The sequence below is a fragment of the Podarcis erhardii genome, assembly GCF_964252035.2.
Source record: "Podarcis erhardii genome assembly, chromosome: Z".
Classification (NCBI taxonomy): Eukaryota; Metazoa; Chordata; class Lepidosauria; order Squamata; family Lacertidae; genus Podarcis; species Podarcis erhardii.
In genome coordinates this window covers 47,733,688-47,753,061 of record NC_138504.1, presented here as the reverse complement: position 1 = coordinate 47,753,061, position 19,374 = coordinate 47,733,688, and the positions used below count along the sequence as shown (strand labels likewise).

Below are 19,374 nucleotides of genomic sequence, written 5' to 3'. Positions count from 1 at the left end.
TAGTTTAGGAATGCAAAGGGGAATGGCAATTGGTTTCCTACCTTAACGTATTCACTGCTGGACCCCAGTCCATCCTGGTGCCTAGAGAAGGAGAGAGAGAAATCAAAAGTGAGCCTCATTAAAAAGTCGGTGAAAGAAAATGCCAAAACAGAGGTAATGTCACTGATGGCTGTTCCAGGGCAGGGCAGTGGCGTAGCGTGGGGGTGCAGGGGGAGCCGGCCGCACCGGGCGCAACATCTGGGGGGGGGGGCGCTCGCCGCCTCCGGAGTCGCCAAAGAGCCTCAGGCGCAGGCTGTAGCAGAGCCCCATGTCTCGCGGAACCAACGAGCTGTGCGCGCGTCCGGGCTGAAGGCGTCTGGCAGGCAGCGGCTCTCAGCGCTCGCCGCAGTCCCCGCGCGTCAGGGCCGCGGAGGGCGCGCCAGGCAGCCCCTCCTCACAGCCCCGCCGCTGCCACTGCAGCGGCTGGGCCATGTTGCATTTTCCTCGCCTCTCTGCCCTCCTCCTCCTCCGGGCAAGTGGCATCGTTTGGGCGGCAGCGCCAGCGGCAACTCGCCTCAGATCACCTGACATGGACCCGTCGCCGTCGCCGTGGCTACCTTACCGTAAATACCCCAGCCCAGGCAGCAGCAAGAAGAAGCTGGCAGCGGCGGCAGGTTAGGGGTTAGGGGGTGCAAATTACTTGCCTTGCCCCGGGTGCTGACAACCCACGCTACGCCGCTGGGGCAGGGGAGCAGCAAAGAGATTGCAGGCCGGGAAGTGCATTCACATTATACCATGGACACCATACTGTTAGGATTGAAGCCTGACTCCTTCAGGATGTGTTTGGCTTGTAAGAACTCCTTTTTAGACTTAATGGATGTCTAATAGTAAAGTCACTATGATTGTGATTATTGCTATATGACGTGAGACTATATTTTTATCTTATTGTTATCTACACACAAACTCACACACGCGCGCGCGCGCGCGCACACACACACACACACACAGATTTTCCATATTTATTGGTTGCAATTTATTGTTTCCATGCCAAGAGATGCCTTGGGTTTAGTGTGATAAAGAATTGTGTAGAAATAATGAAAATAAATATAAACCATTAAAAACTATAAGCTATATCGAGCCATCCCAAATCAAACAAAAGAGCAAGTTTTTCATGGTCATAGTTTTTCATGGTCATGTACATAACTACAGGTACTTTGCCAACTTTTATCAGGCTGTTAACATTGATCTTGGTTGTCTTACAGTTTCCAGTTTTGAAGCAGCTAGGATTCCTGCTGAAGGAAATGTGGTTATTGCATGAAAATTTAACTGGCTGCTTCAGGGACCATTTTGAACACTAGGTCATATTTTTCTTTCTCTGGAGGCTGTGCACTGCCAGTCTTGAAGTAGACCCTTGCTTCCATGCTACTGCTCTTTGGTGCTGCTGAGGCCTCGCCTTTTGTCAGTTAGCTAGAATAGGAATTAAAAAACTCTGTGCTCAAATGGTGGTTTGTAGGCATTTGCCATTTTTGATGCTCATTACACTGCCAGAGAGGCAAACTGGATGAAGGCAGGCAGGGCAGCAGGCAAAAATCCAGGAGGGGGAAATGATATTAGAAGGTGCTCTGGAGGTGTTTGGAGAGCACATGCTTCTCGTTTCTTGCCCAATAAAGCAGAGGTAGGGCTTTATTAGCTTTTAAATCAATTTTATTGAAGCTTTTCAACATATTATACAATAAAAAACCAAACTAGTCTGGAAAGAAATAATAAAGAATAATACAGTGGTACCTCTGGATGCGAACGGGATCCGTTCCGGAGCCCCGTTCGCATCCAGAGCAGAACGCAACCTGCATCTGCAGGTCGCAATTCACTGCTTCTGCGCATGATGTCATTTTGAGAGTCTGCGCATGAACGAGCGGCGAAACCCAGAAGTAACGCATTCCGTTACTTCCAGGTCGCCACAGAGCACAACCCGAAAATGCTCAACCTGAAGCAACTTCAACCTGAGGTATGACTGTATATAAAAAAGAAATAAAACAAGAAAGAGAGAGAAAATAAAATAACAACGATCCCAATAAAACACAAAATTATAAGTATATGTAGGTCTCCTATCACCATTTTGTCTTAATCTTCAATCAATATACAGTGGACTCTCCAGATACGAACTTAATTCGTTCCAGGGGTCCATTCGCACCCCAAAAATTACATAAATAGAGGCGCATTTCTGTGCATGCTCGCGGCATGATTAAGCACTTCTGCACATGCACACGTGGCAAAACCTGGAACTATACACTTCCGGGTTTGCCATGGCCGTAACCCGAAGATTCTGTATCTAGAGGGATACGTAAGTAGAGATACGACTGTATAGAAACTTGAATTATCCTACCTCTCAGCAACTACTTTCCTTATTGTTGGATTCAGGTAGAGCTGGAAATTAAAAGCGGGCCTCTTATTTCCCACAAATTCATCAGGCAGCCACCCTGGTTTATATATGCCTTAGCTTTTCTTGGAGTAAGACCTTGTCCTCAGTGGGGAAACCCAGCCAGATAGGTGGGGTATATAATAAATAAATTATTATTATTATTATTATTATTATTATTATTATTATTATTATTATTATTATTATCCTGCATCAGGAAGTGTGGGGTATGAAGCTTCCCCACTGAGGTTTGAGGATTTAAGAGAGAAAAGGGGCTGGTGTGACTGGCTGCCCTTAGCATCAAATCTGCTGATCCTGGTGTTGCATGGCATGTTCCCGCTTCCCCCTACTGGAAATAAAGACACGTGACACCATGATTTAGGTTAATGGGCGAAAATTGGCCACAACTTTTTGGTTACAGAAATGAGCGGTATTGACTTAGGCATTGGTCCTTTCGAGTATCCGGCTTCAGCCCGATTGCATAAAGACCAGAAAGGGTTAACCATCAGAAGGGGAAGTCCTGCTGATGCACATCAACTAGGAGCTCCCCAGGGTCACCGTTCAGGGGTGTGCCTTCGGCCCACACCTCCATAGGCTTCGGACAAGGCAACGCCCCCCGGAATCCTTTACCGGACTACCCTTTGGTGTGGGGGAAGGCGATGGCGCTTCCTCCCCCTTCTCATCTACATAACAATACCCTTACCAATGCCTAACCGCCAATGCCAAGGAGTTGTGAGGATTTGCTACGAGGCAGGTGAAAAACCAAATGGCTGGAGCCAATTTGCCAAGTGGAAAAAATTCCTACCAGGCCCCTTGACGGCGACCAACCGAAGTGCATAGCAATGTCAAAGAGCCTGCCTAAAGGGTGGGAGGGATGGGAAACCGGATCAGCTGGAGCGACGAAAGATGAAGATCCTCGGCCGCGCCGGCCCTAAAAAGCGCAGGCCACGCCTCCTCAGCTAGCCGATTGGCTGGCAAGGGAGATTCCCTCAATCTCACGGGAGCTGTGAGCCAGCCCCCGTGCATGTGGGGGAAGGCGTGAAGCCCGCAACCCCACCTCCTCTCCAGCTCAGAAGTGGCTTTCCCATATCCTACCGTTGCACCTTTACTCCTTCTACCATTTTCTTAGCGCTACAGTATCAAGTGCACTGTGGTACATTTTGAAGTGGGTGAGTCTCATTGGCGTGGGATTGTGAAGGGCCTCTGGTTGGCCAAAAACCATTATATAAATGTAATAATAATAATAAATAATAATAATAGCAGCTTCTTATCAAGGTAGCATGCCCTTCAACATTTCACAAATGAATCAACTGTAACTTGAAGAACTTGAAATGAATCAATTGTAACTTGAAGAACTTCAGCTTGAACTTGCTTTCCCCTCCTCCCTCCTATTTCCTTCTTCTTCATGTGTTATATCTTTTAAAATTGTGAGCCTGATTTCATGGGCTGTCTTAATACTGTTTTTTGTAAGCCACTTAAGGGGCCTTTTTGGCTAAACACCAGGGCCAGGTGCTTCACAGAAGTCCATGACACATTTTGCTAGGGTTGCCATATTTCAAAAAATGAAAGTCAGGACACAAAAGTTCTTGAGCTTTTCTTAATTTTGCCCAAAGTTGTTGAGCAAAAAAGAAAAAGAAAAATGAAGTTATTGAGCTATTTTCTGAGCAAAATCTAGACTTCCAACATGAGTTGTCATAATCCAAATTTTCCCGGACATTTTTAGCGATTTCCACCCAGACACTGCTTTTATAATAATAATAATTTTGACTGCCATATTCCAGACATATGGCAACCCTATATTTGCAGATGTTAATTCCTATGCATGATGCAAACTTAGGCTGACTTTCAGAGGGAAAGCTGACTTTTAAGCAAAGCTTCTTTTTTTAAATTTAAGATTAAAGAAAGCAGGGAAAGATCAACAGATATTGCAAAAGATCTGGTCTTAGGTATCCTTGGCTATCCCCTAGCAATACCACACCTTAAAATTTTGTGCATGCTTGTTAAACTTCTATCACCCTGTGTTTAAAACCATGATGATGGCATTGGCAAGTTGGGAGTTGTTGGGAGCTCTGAGAAGGAAAACCAAGAGAAGGTGGGACTGGAAGTGGTCTGGATCACCAAACTTCATTTGCAAATTAGGTTTCGATCAGGAGTCCATATCCTGGCCAATTCTACTAAAAAGTCCTGTGTTTAGTTGCCTTTAATTACCTCTGCACTTTTCAAGTTTTGGAGAGGGAAGCAGGCGGATGAAGGGACTAGCTTTGTTAGAGGATTGTCTCAATGCAGGGCAAAGCTCAGTTAAGCTGCTTCTTAAATACAGCAAGAACGACAACATAGTTGTGTGAACCTCCCAGAGCTACCTGACTCTATCCAAGTGCCCGATCTTTCCAGAAACTGGTCTTAACATCACTAAGAGGATTGGAGAGGAATTAAGGCTGAAAGGACAGAACACCAAAGCTGAAAGGTCCCAGAGCAGGATTGGCCGTAGTAAATTCTACCCCCGGCAGCTGTGCCCTGTGGACTGCTGTTTTCCTGATGGCTGGTGCCAAGAGACACCATGGCCAGGCATCTGCTGAGGACCCATAGCCCAGCAGACCCCACTGCATCTATCCCCCTCTTCCATGGAGTGGGACCAGCAGAATGCCTGATCTGGCCATGGTGACGCATGCCCTCGTTACATGCCCTTGTAGTACTACTGTGACATGAGCTATGTGGGGTTGCCTTTGCAAAGGGTTTGGCAGGTTCTGCTACTCAAGTATGCTGCAGCCATACTGCTGACTGGGGCCAGTTACAGGGAACATGTTACTCCTCTGCTAAAATAACTTCACGGGCTACTGTCCATTTCTGGGAGCCATTCAAAGTGCTGGTTATGACCTTTATGTGGCTTGGAAACAGGTTACTTGAACAATCATATCTCCCTGCCCAAACCTGCCCAGATGCTAAGATCCTTGGGTGAGCACCTTTCCTTGGTCCCATCAACATCAGAGCCACGACTGGTGGTGTCATGAGAGAGGGGCTTTTCTGTGGCTGCCCCCAGATAGAGGAATTCCCTCCCATCAAAGGCTAGGCTGGCTCCCTCCTTGTTATCCTTCTGATGGCAGGCAGACAGGCCTTTGGAGATGAAGGTGCAGGTGATGATGACCACTGGGCAAACCATACATTAACCATATGGTTCTAAATGTGTGTGACATATTCTTTTTAACTAGCGTGTTGTCATTACATTTTATTTTATAATTACATTTTAAAATGTTGGGAGCCGTCTTGAATCCCAGCTTGGGAGAAAAGCAGAACATAAATACACCAAAAGGATAAATGGAAGACATGGCCTGCTTGCTTCATTGGCTCTCTGACTGGCAATGAGCAGGAAGAGCAACAGCTGGGGAAGAGACGAGCTCCCTGAGGGAAGGTGGCCCATGAGGGGTGCCTAGCGCAAGGGCCCTCTGAAAACTAGAGCTGGACCTGGTCATCCTTGTTCCAGGAACCAGGCAGAGTGTGGCAGCCACCTCAAGTGGTAGATGCTGGGGGGACAAGGAGCAGCAACAAGATTTTGTAGGACAAAGCTGAATGTGCTATGAGACCTGCCCTGAAGCCACTAAGACAGGCTGCTACCCTTGGGTCTGGTAAAGAAGGCTATCTTACCACAGTGTTAATGCAACTGCCAGTCTGCACTACTTCTATATGTGGAATGGCAGGGTGCCATTTCATATTTTGCTTCAGGCAGCAAAATGTATTGATCCAGCCCTGCAAGGACCATTCATGTCAGACACAGCAAGGGCAGGATCTATTTGCTTGCCTTTTCACTAAATAGCTGCCCCCCTGCCGTTTCTGGAGCACTTTGATGACAGTATGACAGGTGACTGGGAGCGGCCGCCGAGACCACATAACACTGGTCTTGAAAGACCTGCATTGGCTCCCAGTACGTTTCTGAGCACAATTCAAAGTGTTGGTGCTGACCTTTAAAGCCCTAAAAGGCCTCAGTCCAGTATACTTGAAGGAGCATCGCCACCCCCATTGTTCAACCAGACACTGAGGTCCAGGGCTGAGGGCCTTCTGGCGGATCCCTCGCTGCAAGAAGTGAAGCAGGGAACCAGGCAGAGGGCCTTCTCAGTGGCGGCGCCCACCCTGTGGAACGCCCTTCCATCAGATGTCAATGAAATAAACAACTATGACTTTTAGAAGACATCTGAAGGCAGCCCTGTTTAGGGAAGCTTTTAATGTTTGATGTTTTATTCTGTTTTTAATCTGTTGGGAGCCGCCCAGAGTGGCTGGGGAAACCCAGCCAGATGGGTGGGGTATAAAAATAAATAAATAAATAAATAAATAAATAAATAAATAAATAAATAATTGTTGTTGTTGTTGTTGTTGTTGTTGTATCTGTGTCCAGGATGCTGGACCAGATGAGCCATTGGCCTGATCCAGCAGGCTCTTCTTGTGCTCTTATGCTTAGCACTTGCATCCAGTACTCCAGAATCCACAGACCCACAGAGGTCACTTGCTTAGTGGAGCAAGAAAGGCCATCACCCAGCCTCAGCTCTCTGGAATTTAAGGCTGTTTCTTGCAAGAACTTGCGTCAAATGCAACTTGGAATCAAAAGGGAGTGGGATTAATGCCTACATATCCTGGCCTTGGTGAGTTCAGCTGAGGCCACAACAGCTGCTTGTGAGCCCTCCCTCCAGCAGGGGAAATGGGCAGTCAAATGGTTACCTCTCTTGCATGAAATACCCCAGGGAGAAAACTTCAGGGATTTAATGGGACCAGTGCTGCTGTTGTGTGGTGACAAATGAGAAGGCCATCCTCAGCTCATCTTCAAAACGATATTGTAGAGCTGAGAAAGGCGTGGAAAAGGTTAAGAGCAAAAAGGGAGCAACTTCCCTATGCTTATGATGTTCAGAGTTTGTTTGGAAGAAAATGTGGGTATGGTAGAGGTTTACAAGATTATGCATAGGTTTGAAAGAAGTGGATAGAGAAAGGTTTTCCATCCTGAAAACGCTAGAACCACATGGGGACCTCAAAAGACGGCTGGATGTTAGCAGACTAGGAACAGGTGGAATGAAGATACGCATCTCCAGATAGGGTGGGAGAGGGGGTTTGTCTGAAATCCCAGAGAGCTACTACTAGGCTTGGGCGATGTCAGCTTTCCAACAGCCAACAGCGTATCACCCAGCCAAACATCACAATCTGGCAATCTGGTGATACACTGTGATGTTGAAAGGGAGGAAGAAACAAGCTACACTGGTCCCAGCCCCACAAGACACTGGGTTGAAATCACCGCTGCTCTCACTGAGCAAACTAAGGTGGCTTCACCCCGGTGCCTCGCAGGGCCGGGACCGATGCAGCTTGATCCTCCCACTGGGAGCTTCACCCTCCCAGGTGAAGGCAGCCACGCAGCAGTAGTCAAGCGCTCCGTTCACAAGGCTGCCTCTGCCTTCACAAGGGCAGAGGAAGAGGTGCCCCACCCGTGATATGACGGCAGCTGAGGCAGCTGTTCACACAGTGGCTGTTATGTACTGAGTTGAATAGGATCCAAAATGCAGCAGTCTGATTGGTCCTAGAACAATGCAGCAGTATGATTGGTCCACAGGAGCCACCCAATCCAGCTCCAGGTGGAAGTGAATCCACAACCTGATTGGCCTACAGGAGAATCCCGGAATTAGCCAATCACATGCAGCCCATTGTGTAAATAATGTATATAAAGCAGATATTTTGGGGGAACTTCCATTCCTCCTCACCACTATGAGCTGAATAAAGAGCATGAAATCCACTCTCGACTCTGAGTATATTTCAGTGGGCTTGGGCCACTGCCGCCTTGGTGTGGGCAGACAGGCTGCCTCTTCCTCCTGGGAACAAGCTCCATAGGCCCTGGCCCCAATATACCTTGTTCCTCCCTCAGTTGTATGATGACCAGGGCGTGATGGTGGTTTCACCCAGCACTATATTGCGAGGGAAGTCCCTCTGCCTCCAGCACCCAGCTGCAGCTTGTTTTTCCCTCAGCGCACTGGGCTCTGGTGGCAGAGGGACTCGGGAGCAATGGCAGTTTCACTCGCAATATAGTGCCAGGTGAAACAGCCATCATGCCAGTCCTGGGTAATGTATCACCCAGGTCTAGCTACTAGCAGTCAGTGCAGACAATATTGAGCTAGATGGCGCAATTGTCTGACTTGTTTATAAGGCTAGAGTGACAAGACTAGAACAGGGAGACCAGGGTTCAAATCACAGGAAGCATGTAATGTAGGAAATTGCCTTACACTCAGTCAGACACAATGCTCAGTACTGTCTGCACTGACTGGCAGCAGCTCCCTGGGGTTCCAGACAGGGAATCTTTCCCAGCCCTCCCTGGAGGTGCTGTTGGGGACTGAAGCTATGACCGTCTGTGTGCACAGCAGATGTTTTGTCACTGAGCTACAGTTCTTCCCCTAAAGCTTGCTCCTTCTCCATGAACAGGACAAATCCTGTTCCTTTCACATTTTACTTTTACAGTGGTACCTCGGGTTGCAAACAGGATTCGTTCCGGAGCCCCGTTTGCATCCTGAATAGAACGTAAAACGCGTCAGTGTGTGCGCGAGTCGCGTTTCACCGCTTCAGTGCATGATGTCATTTTGAGCATCTGCGCATGCACGAGCAGCAAAACCCGGAAGTAATGTGCTCCGTTACTTCTGGGTCATCGCAGAGCACAACCCGAAAATACTTATCCTGAAGAATATTTATCCCAAGGTATGACTGTAATTTACCCAAAACAAGGACAGATTTCTGTCCTTGAAATCTACACATTTCCAAATTTTGTGAAGAACTCCTCCTCCAACAACAACAACATAGTGTATACTACAAGAAACATGCACTAAGACGCTGTCGAGTTTCTATGAGGGCTTAAAAACAAACAAATCACAAACTGATGCAGAAATATGATGGTTTCAGTTTAAGACTTGGGCACTTAGAGATAGTGAGCAACTGAAAGTGACAGGTTCTTCCATCCCGCTGGCCTAAACTGCTCATAAACAGTTGCACTGAAGCAATGTTTAGTGTTACTGGTCCCTTGGTGACGCATATTTTGACTCAGCATTGGGTGTTTTTTTGTTTTTCCCAGCTTCCCTTGGGAATGGGGAGGAAGCTTGGAGCACACGGATCTAGATGCACATGTTTCCGCTGGCGCTTCCTGTCCTGTTCGGCCCTCCTCCCATCTGTTTCCCTGAAATGTTCCCGAATGGCGGGAACATGAAGGAACACCTTGCAGGGCGGAAAAGGGTGGTTGGTGAAGATGTCTGAAAATAACTCACCGGATCTTGGGGTCAGGAGCCAGACAAGGCCTCCATTCACGCTTGCTGGGGCCAAAGGGTGGCTGCTCTCAGCCCCACTGCACCTCATCACGGACTAATTTCTTCGCAGGGAAGCAGGTTACGGCTAAACATCAGGAAGAGCTTCCTTCACAGTAAAAGCTGCTCAGCTGGGGAACATGGGTGGTTGAGAGGTTTCTTTTACTGGGGCGCTGTGGTTGCAGGATCCCTGGTTTTCATCAGGGGGTGGATTAGATTACAGTACTTCCAAGGCCCCTCCTCATCCTATGATTATATATAAAGACTAAACTCTGAGAACAAGAGGTGATCTGTTTACGACCGGCAACAAAGGTTGGCACAGTTGTGCCTTTTAAAAACAGCAACCATTGCATCCTTGATCAAGAGCCTCTTGGCCCCATGCTTTCCAGGCATGGAACAAGCACACGTGTGGATGAGCATTTATCTTCACGCCCAATATCACTTTTTGCTTTTGCTTTGAATGGAGCTGAACACTCAGATGGAAGCAAGGGATGTCTGCTTCCAGGGAACAGGGAAACACTAGGCACTAAAGCTGCAAAAGCAACTTTTGAAATGAGGTTGAAATTGGAGAGATCCCTGCCCATCAGAAAGCCAAGTGGACACGGACATTTGTCAGGCACAAATGCACCTGATGTTTAAATATTAAAGATTGCACCATCTTATCTTTCTTAGAAGATAAATATACCGGTCAGTTTTTATGATTACTACAGCAATAATGCCCAGAGCATATCTTTTGACTTTGGGATTCTTAAAATATACATGCCCATGTCTAAAAAACAAACAAATTCAAATCAAATATTTGAGCATAGGATTATAGTTTAGGATGCAGGTGGCGCTGTGGTCTAAACCACAGAGCCTCAGAGGGTTGACGGTTTGAATCCCCGCGATGGGGTGAGATCCTGTTGCTCTGTCCCAGCTCCTGCCAACCTAGCAGTTCAAAAGCATACCAGTGCAAGTAGATAAATAGGTACCGCTGCGGCAGGAAGGTAAACGGCGTTTCCGTGCGCTCTAGTTTCCGTCATGGTGTCCTGTTGTGCCAGAAGCGGTTTAGTTATGCTGGCCACATGACCCGGAAAGCACAAACACCGGCTTCCTTGGCCTGAAAGCAAGATGAGCGCTGCATCCCCACTCACCTTTGACTGGACCTAACCGTCCAGGGGTCCTTTACCTTTTACTTTAGTCTAGGGTAGCCATGTGTCCTATTTTGCAAAGGACAGTCCTTGGAAAGGCTGTTGAATCAAAAACCATTTTAAGGGTAAAGAACCCAAAGAACCGACAGCAGGAGGAGATTTGCCCATCAACCATTGGCATCTGAGGGACAGCATATTCAGGAGGCACTCAGCTCACCTGGTCACAGTCTTCCCCACTAGGGTGAGATGTGTTGTATTCCTACTTAAACTTCCTATACATTACCATAAGCACATTATAGCTTCTAATCTAGCTACCTCCTCTGTGGGCAGATACCAAGGGCAGATTGCCACCCTGCCAAGTCACTGCTTCAGGGCAAGATCCTCCCTGTGAACTCTTGACAGTGCACCTATTTGCAAACTTCTCGCACAGAATTAATGTGAGATTGGCATGGCGGGCTGCCCAGTGCACTGTGGTTTCAGAGCGTTGAATGAACAACACAAGCTCATGACGGGACTGGAAAAAACATATTGGAGGTGGCTGTGATTGCCATCTTCAAAGGACTGATTTTCACAGGATTCACTCTAAATACGGGCTTTCTGAAGCAGCATTTGGTTTGGAGCCTCCTCTTTCATAGCCTGCCAGCTGTCTGGTGGGGGGAATTTGTTTCACACGCTGCAAGGACAGCAACTGGGGAGAACCATGAGAAAAATTCCAGGGCAGGAGGGAGTGAGGGCTCTAGGCAGGAAATTGGGAGCATGAGAGCAACTGGGGAACAGAATTTAAGACGGTCTTAAGGAACTCCCTGTAAAGGCGCAAGGCCCCTCAGCTTGTGAAATGCAACAGTTACATCTTAAGTACCAGTGAGCCCCCCCCCCCCCCGCCCCGCAACTTGGACTTCCACTCAATTGCCACAAGGGAAGAATGAAAATACTATAAATAACCCTTTCCGTCTCCTAACTGTAAGCAGATGTCGTTGGCTGTGACTTCATCCTGAGATGAGGCCGGCTTGTGGCAATGTTCAGGGAGTCATGCGAATGAATGGCCCGTGGGATTCTTGAATGAAACTAAACTTTCTCTCTCTCTTTTTTTTGCAGCCGGTCAAAGTGCCTGGGATAAATTCCAGAACTCTGTTTGGACGGAGGCTCTGCAGCCTGGGAGCACCAGCTGGCCAAGTTGTTATGGCCCTGCCTGGGCCCTTTTGGAAGCTCAGGTGTGGAGCTGGACAAGGATGTGAGAGCTCTGAGAGCTCTTCCATATCTGAACTGAAGTGGCAGGGATTGGGGGAGAGCCATCGGTTTAAGTGTGAGAACACCTGATTAGGGGGGAGGGTGTTGGTTGGGGGGGGGAGTGAAAAGAGAGGCTGACTGGGACTCCTTTGTTTCCCTTCCTTCCAAAACAAATGCAACAAGTGAAAAGCTGGGGTGTGGGTGGGTGTGAACCTAATGTTAAGCTTGCTCAGAGTAGTCCCACTGAAATGAATGGGCATGAATAAAGGCTTGTCCACGCTTCCTTTTGTGCCATGTTTCTAAGCACAGGTCTGAGCTTTCCAGGTCTGCATCCAAGCAGGGGTTTTTTTGCTCCCGTCCTGGCTCTTTCGATAGGGAAAAAATTGTTTTACTGCTAATTCAGAGCAAATAGCAATTGGGTTTTCCGCAGACTGTCATTTGCTATGATTCAGTGGTTAAAAAAAAGCAACAGCTCAGACATGGAAAGCCCAGACCTGTGCCTAGAAAGCACAGCGCAAAGGTAAATGTGGATGTGTGATGCATGACTGCAACACGTGGAAGGCATTTTTCAGCTGCAATGAGACTGCCTAAATGAAGCTGTTTCCTTGGAAAAATCAGGGAGATGGGTTCATATTTTTTCTGTACTGCTGTAAGCTGCCTTGGGTTGACTATGCCACGAAAAGCAGCCTATTATTGTGTACATGTATATAAATTAAAAGTAAATAAATAAAAATAAACCTGCCTTTTAAGAAGTTGTGCATGATCCGTCTCTGAAAGCCATTTTCTGGTTGGAGGTGTAGATTACAACTGCAAGTGGAATAACCCCCTTGCCCCAGGATACTGTTTGAAGTTTAGACCTCTTCCTTCTTCTCATACCTAATAACTTGTCAGGGGCTTCTGTCCCTCCCTTGGAATTGAGACCTCTCCATCAGGCAGGAGTGTGATAGAGGTCCCAGCTGAGGAAAGACTCCACCTTTAAACCCTGGCGGCAGATCCATAATCAAGCACTCCCGCTTTTACAAAGCACTGCACAACTAATGTTGGGGTAATGCAAGGTCTACTACAGAGCAGAGTAACAATTTTGTATTACTGAGATAAAAACAACAACCTGTTTATCTGAAAGGGCCCTGTTTTGCTTTAGGACCAGCAAATACTGAATGAAAACAAGGGATGAACTGTAGCTGAGAATCATAGAGCAATTTTGCCATGCTAGAAAGTTCCTAGAGAAATTATCTGCCATAATGACTTGGCAAAAATGGAAGAAACCTCTTGTGAGAAAGTTTTGTGAGAAAGGCTGTGTAGCGATTGCAGTAATTTAGAGACATTTCCTTACAGGAAGCATTGGGATGGGAGTTTAGAGACGAACCCTAGAGAGTCCGGGTGAGAGGGTTGTATGTAGATGCTAACTGATAACATCACTGTGTTTAGTCTTGTCTTCAAGAATAAGAGATGCCAAGATTAAGATAAAGTGCCTATGTCCAAAAGATTCCCCATATTCCAAGAACATATCACAGTATTGTTCCTGGAGAACAGTCTTTTGTTTTGCAAACATTTCGCTCAGGGATGGGGTACCCATGGCCTTCCACAACGCCTATAATCTCTGACCACTGGCCATGCTGGCTGGGGGCATTCATGCAATCCTCACAACAACGCTGTAAATCAGGTTAGCACTTTTCAGACAAAAAAGGCAGTGTTCAGTGCCACTCATGAATGGGACTAACTTAAAAAAAACAAATCCAATGTGCATGTCTTTTGATTACAGAGGGTAAACTGGATTTAGCCACGTGGAGGTTTAACTTTCAAGTTTCACTCTCCCTCCTGCATCTTTCAAATAGCAACCTACAGACTCTTAGCTCTCTCTTGCCCTTCACAACCGATCTCTTTCTTTCTCTGACTCAGACTCATGTATTTTTTAAAAAAGTTTGAAGCACACAGACACACACATACAGAGAGATTCTTCAGCCACTCAGCCGTTGGTGGAAGGGAAACCCCAAACGGTCTTGAGATGAAAAGGTGGGTCAGTTCCCCCAGCCCAACATCACCACATTTCTTTATCAAGCCTTAAGGTTATGAGAGAGGGAAAGGGAGAGAGAGAGAGAGAGAGAGCTGTCCTTAAGGCAGCCAGCAGCACAAACTGTCAAAGGAAAAGCACAAATATAGCCCCCTAGATGGCTGGGAAAGGGCAGGCGGTTCGGCTGCAAGGAGGAGGACAAGGCAGAGAAAGAGGAGCAGGGAAAGGAAAAGGTTAATGTTCCTGTGAGTGATTTTTCAAAATTAAATTACCAGCACTGGGGAGGGAGGTGAATTGGGACTGTGGCACTAGGGAACCGGGTGAGTCAGCGGGCTTTAACTGGAACCAACTGCCAAATACCTGCTATCTGCTGTGGATAAAAATACCCCTGAGCGATAGCCCTGATCTGGCTCAGAGTCCCCAGAACCAGCTTAAAAAGATATTGCCCATAAGGGCTAGATACAGTGGTACCTTGGGTTAAGAACTTAATTTGTTCTGGAGGTCTGTTCCTAACCTGAAACTGTTCTTAACCTGAAGAACCACTTTAGCTAATGGGGCCTTCCGCTGTTGCCGCGCGATTTCTGTTCTCATCCTGAAGCAAAGTTCTTAACCTGAGCCATGGCTTCACCAAAAGAATCCTGGAAATGGTAGATGGTTAAGAATGCTGTGAACTGTGGCTCTGTGAAGGGTCCCCTAACAACTCTCAGCACCCTTAACAAACTACAGTTCCCAGGACTGGTTTTTCTGTGCTGCATTATTGCCATCTGCAGGGGCACTCTTGTGCCATAGCCCCCCCCCCCAAGACTTGTGACAGAACAACAACAACAACCTAGAACATTTGTGGTATGAAAAGTTGCAGGATTTCGGTAGGAAATGACAGGACATGCACTGATTGGAAATGAAGCAGTCTATCCACCCCCAAACCTCTGCGTGTGCAAGCACAAAAGTCGGATCAATCCAGCGCAATACTATCATGATGAGCACAAACCATCACAAATGCACAACAGAAGGACATCTGGAGGTTCCATTAAATTGAGAGCGTTTAGTAAAGCCCTCTTTCGCCTTTGTACCAACCATCTTCAGAAACATTCTGCTGCCCTGCTCCTGCTACAGCTTCCCACATGTGATGTGGCTGAAAAACCACTGATGGACTATATGGAACTTGCCGAACTGACCGGGAGACTCTGAGACCAAAGAGAAGAGACGGTGGAAGAAGACTGGAAGAAGTTTTAAAGAATATTTGAAAAAATATGTTAATATTTAAACCTTAGAATAGCTTTGGGTGTGGATATAGGCTGTAGCGTTAGAAGTAGAAGATAGGGTATTTTAAAATAGTATTATTTGTAAGTGATAAAATGTGAAGTTATTTTAAATATGATAAAAAAAGATGGTTAGAAATTATGATATATGTAAACTGCTAAAGATGAAGTAAAATGAAAATCAGATAGGTGGGACTTGGGGAAGCCAACTTAACAATGTTTAGGAAAATAAGGATATGACAAGAATTTGTGCGTATTGTTTGTCTTTTCTGTCTGTGTTTTTTATTTGTGTTATAAAATGAATAACTTTTTTTTTGGGGGGGAACCATCGAGTAGCTAAAGAAAGCTACTCATTACACACAAGTGTGCACAGCAAAACTCCCACAGTCCCCTTCCTTCAAGGAACAGCTGACTTAGAGCTGAGAAGAGTGCTGGCGTGGGAAGAATGAATGCTTAACCCTTTTGCTTAATGCTTTTCCTTTCTGCCATCTTCCTGCTGCAATTCCCCCTCCCCCCCCCACTGAAGTACAATACCTGTGTTTACCTTCACAGGGTTCCAGATGTTGTATTTGCAATTATTCATGTAGTTCAGTTCTCAGTTACGGTAAATCACGAGCTAAGCGTCAGCTCTTCATATTCAATATTCAATATTCATAACAATACTGGCCTACTTTACAGAGAGGGCTGTTGTAAAGATTACTACTGAGACAAGATAAAGACAAAGTTATTGGGTCACTGGGGAGAAATATACCATGAGCTGACTCCAGGTTTAGGGTTGTAGCAAATGTTAATCCTATTCAGAGTAGATCCACAGAAGTTCATGGGCATGGCAAGTATTGGATACAGTGCAAAGTTGTACTTAGCATAGATCCACTGAAACCAATGGGATTTAAGGTAATAATGAATAGGTCTTAGAAGTGAGAGTAGCTCAGTCAGTACAGCATGAGACCCTTAATCTCAGAGTTGTGGGTTTGAACCCCTCATTGGGCAAAAGATTCCAGCATTGCAGGGAGCTGAACTAGACCCTTGTGGTTCTTCCAACTCTACAATTCTTGATTCATCCCCATGTAAATTTTAAATGTACAGTATTGCACTTTATGGTGACACTGCAGCTTCACACAGATCTTATCTGATGATGGTGTGAAGATAAGCTGGCTAAGGAGGAAACAGTATACCTCCCTTCAGGGCAGGAGCTTAGTTTAACTTAGTGACTTTCTCCCCCTGTTTCTAGGAAGTCTGCCCTTTCTCAAAAACTTAGTAGAGAATCTAAACCAGAAGACTGATAATGGTAGGAAGATGCCACCATAGGTGCCAACTCCTTGGAGCTCTGGGTGCCCAAGTACCCACAAATTTTGGTGCCAGGGCCACACACGCTGCATGGCACCCACAGCCCTGGGCACCTACGGTCGTGGGGCCAAGTTGGCACTCCTGGATACCGCAGAAACTAGGCAACACCCTCCGCTACTCAACCTTACTTAGCATGGTGAGTTTGGATGTTCTTAAGGGGCCCCCCAAAAAACCAATAGCCACTCCTACCTGGCCCAGCATGAACTGAGAATCCATTAACAACTACAGATCTAACAGCTTCCTCAGTCCATAGGTTGTAATAGATCTTTGGGAGGAAAACTTAGCTATACGGTTTTAGCGGGCAAAATCCTACATAGGAACATTGCTCAGTTATGCACGCTGCTCACTAACATCAGCCCAACATGCAGCTAAAACCAGTGTGCAAAAGATTAGCTGACTCACGAATGCACCTCACTCCATCTTTCACTGCTTTATTACTCAGCAGCTTGATGACTCCAGTGTACAAACTGTCTCCGCTGGAAAAAGAAATGGCTGTGAGCCAGTGAAATGTTAGCTGCATGACAGGAGTCCTATTGGAGTGGGTGGATGAAGTTAGTGGCTGCTAGCTCAGGTCCCATTGCTTTTCATTGGACTTAGATGTGGCGAATTTCACCTGGATTGCATTAGAATTCTACCTGTGGTGAATGACCCACAATGACTCCACCCACACATAAGACACTTAATGCTACATATTTAAGTTACATTTAGGCATGACCCAGGCTGGATCTAGACCAGGGGTAGGCAACCTAAGGCGCCCGTGGGCTGGATGCGGCCCAATCACCTTCTCAATCCATCCTGCGGACGGTCCAGGAATCAGTGTGTTTTTACATGAGTAGAATGTGTCCTTTTACTTAAAATGTGTCCTTTTACTTAAAATGCATCCGGATTATTTGTGGTGCACAGAAATTCATTCATCCCGCCCCCGCCCCCCCAATACAGTCCAGCCCTCCACAAGGTCTGAGGGACGGTGGACCAGCCCCCTGCTGAAAAAGCTTGCTGACCCCTGATCTAGACACATGAAAGAAGCATTTCAGTGAAACGCGTTGTAAATATAAACAGGGAAATCTGGTAGGGAAAGATGGGACTCCACAGTGCCATCTGGTGGCTCAGTGTTCTATCGCATATACAACACATATAAATCGCTACGATAACTGCTTTTGTTTCTGATGTTTTTGATCTGTTTTATGGGTCTCTTTTGTAGGCTGCCTTGGAAATCTAGATTAATAAAATTATGTTATTGTTTTTTAAATGACCAATCTAGCTGAGTCCCCAGATTACGACCAAAGACCAATTTGGGACGCACAAAAGGACCAACATGTCTACAACATCACTTTTTAAGGTCTATTTTCAGTGACACTTATCAAAAGATATACAAAAGTTTATACACAATACAAAGTATCTTTTTGCAATACACCAGAATAAAATAAATACTTTAAAAATCTAATATAAAAGGGAACAGGAACAAAGGGGGGGGGGGAGAAGAGAGAGAGAGAGAGAGAGAGAGAGAGAGAGAGAGAGAAGGAAATAGGAAAAGATAAAAAAATATTTCCAATTCTGGCTGTCAGATAAATACAGTATTTACCCATTAACATTCAGCTATTCTATTTTTTATAAGCCAGTATTTTTTCAATCTTCAAATCCAAGTTCTATTTTCTTTCACATGAAAAGTCCAAAAGAAATTTCCAATTCTTAATAAATGCCAATAATGATTTTTATCTAATTAAACATGTTGACTTTGCCATTCCAGCTACAGTAAGTACAATGGTTTTATCAACCATTCCTCCATGATAGGTAGCGCTGTATCTACCCATCTTTATGCATATCTACACATCACTTTTCAAAGAATCCAGATTTGCATCTTATCCAGCTATTAGACATCCATCCCATCCAAGCGTTGTAAGAAAAACATTATCCACACATATCCCAAGATTAAGGAAGGGTGGAAGAGGAACCCACAACTCTCTCGCACAATGTGGTGCCTTCATTTAGGGCGGACATGTTCCCACTCTGCCAGTTCTCCCAAACCAAGACCTTTGACCTTCAGAATGAGAAGTATACCTACAACCAGTTCCTTTGCAACTCCTCTTTCTCTCAACCATTGCCACTTTTCTACGTTGAGAGCGAAGTTAAATGTGGGCATTAATATTCTACAAACACCTCTGACAAAGTAGACTTTTGCCTGGTAATGTTTATGCCACCACAAATCAGTCTTGAATACGCCAGAAAACTTTATTGTCCTTCCTGACACAGCTGAAAAGCAGAGGCAGTCTGCTTTTCAGAGGGACAGGCGGAAAAAGCTGAAAAGCAGAGGCAGTCTGCTTTTCAGAGGGACAGGCGGAAGCTCACCGGTACAGCAGCCCACATACTTTGCAAGTTCAGTCTGTGGCCTCTGTAGAAGAGACCCCGTTGGAAACTTTAGAGAGCTGTTGCAACCCGGAGTAGAACAGAAGACGATATTGAGCTAGGTGGGACAATGGTCTGACTCGGGTTATATCCCTGGCTTTAAACACAGCTGGGTTGTTCTTTTGTCCAGTTCAGAGTGAAGCTGAATTGTGGGGAAATGCATCAAAATGCTGTAATTCATTTTTTTAAAATAACAAAAACAGGATAGATATGGGCTGCAACTAACATTGTGTATATACATCTTCTTGTGCCAGTGGTGGGAGCGCACTGGATGCAGGGCAAACAGGAACACACA

At 46.0% G+C, this 19,374-nt stretch overlaps 1 protein-coding gene across 2 annotated transcripts in view; it reads right to left on the bottom strand.

Annotated features, from left to right (window-relative positions):
- The window catches only part of SH2D3C (SH2 domain containing 3C), a 78,564-nt gene that overhangs the window by 43,854 nt on the left and 15,336 nt on the right, over positions 1–19,374 (bottom strand). For both annotated transcript variants that reach the window (XM_081847490.1, XM_081847491.1), the window contains one exon: positions 42–81. In XM_081847490.1, the coding sequence (XP_081703616.1) occupies positions 42–81 (40 nt within the window). The remainder of the gene's footprint in view (positions 1–41; positions 82–19,374) is intronic.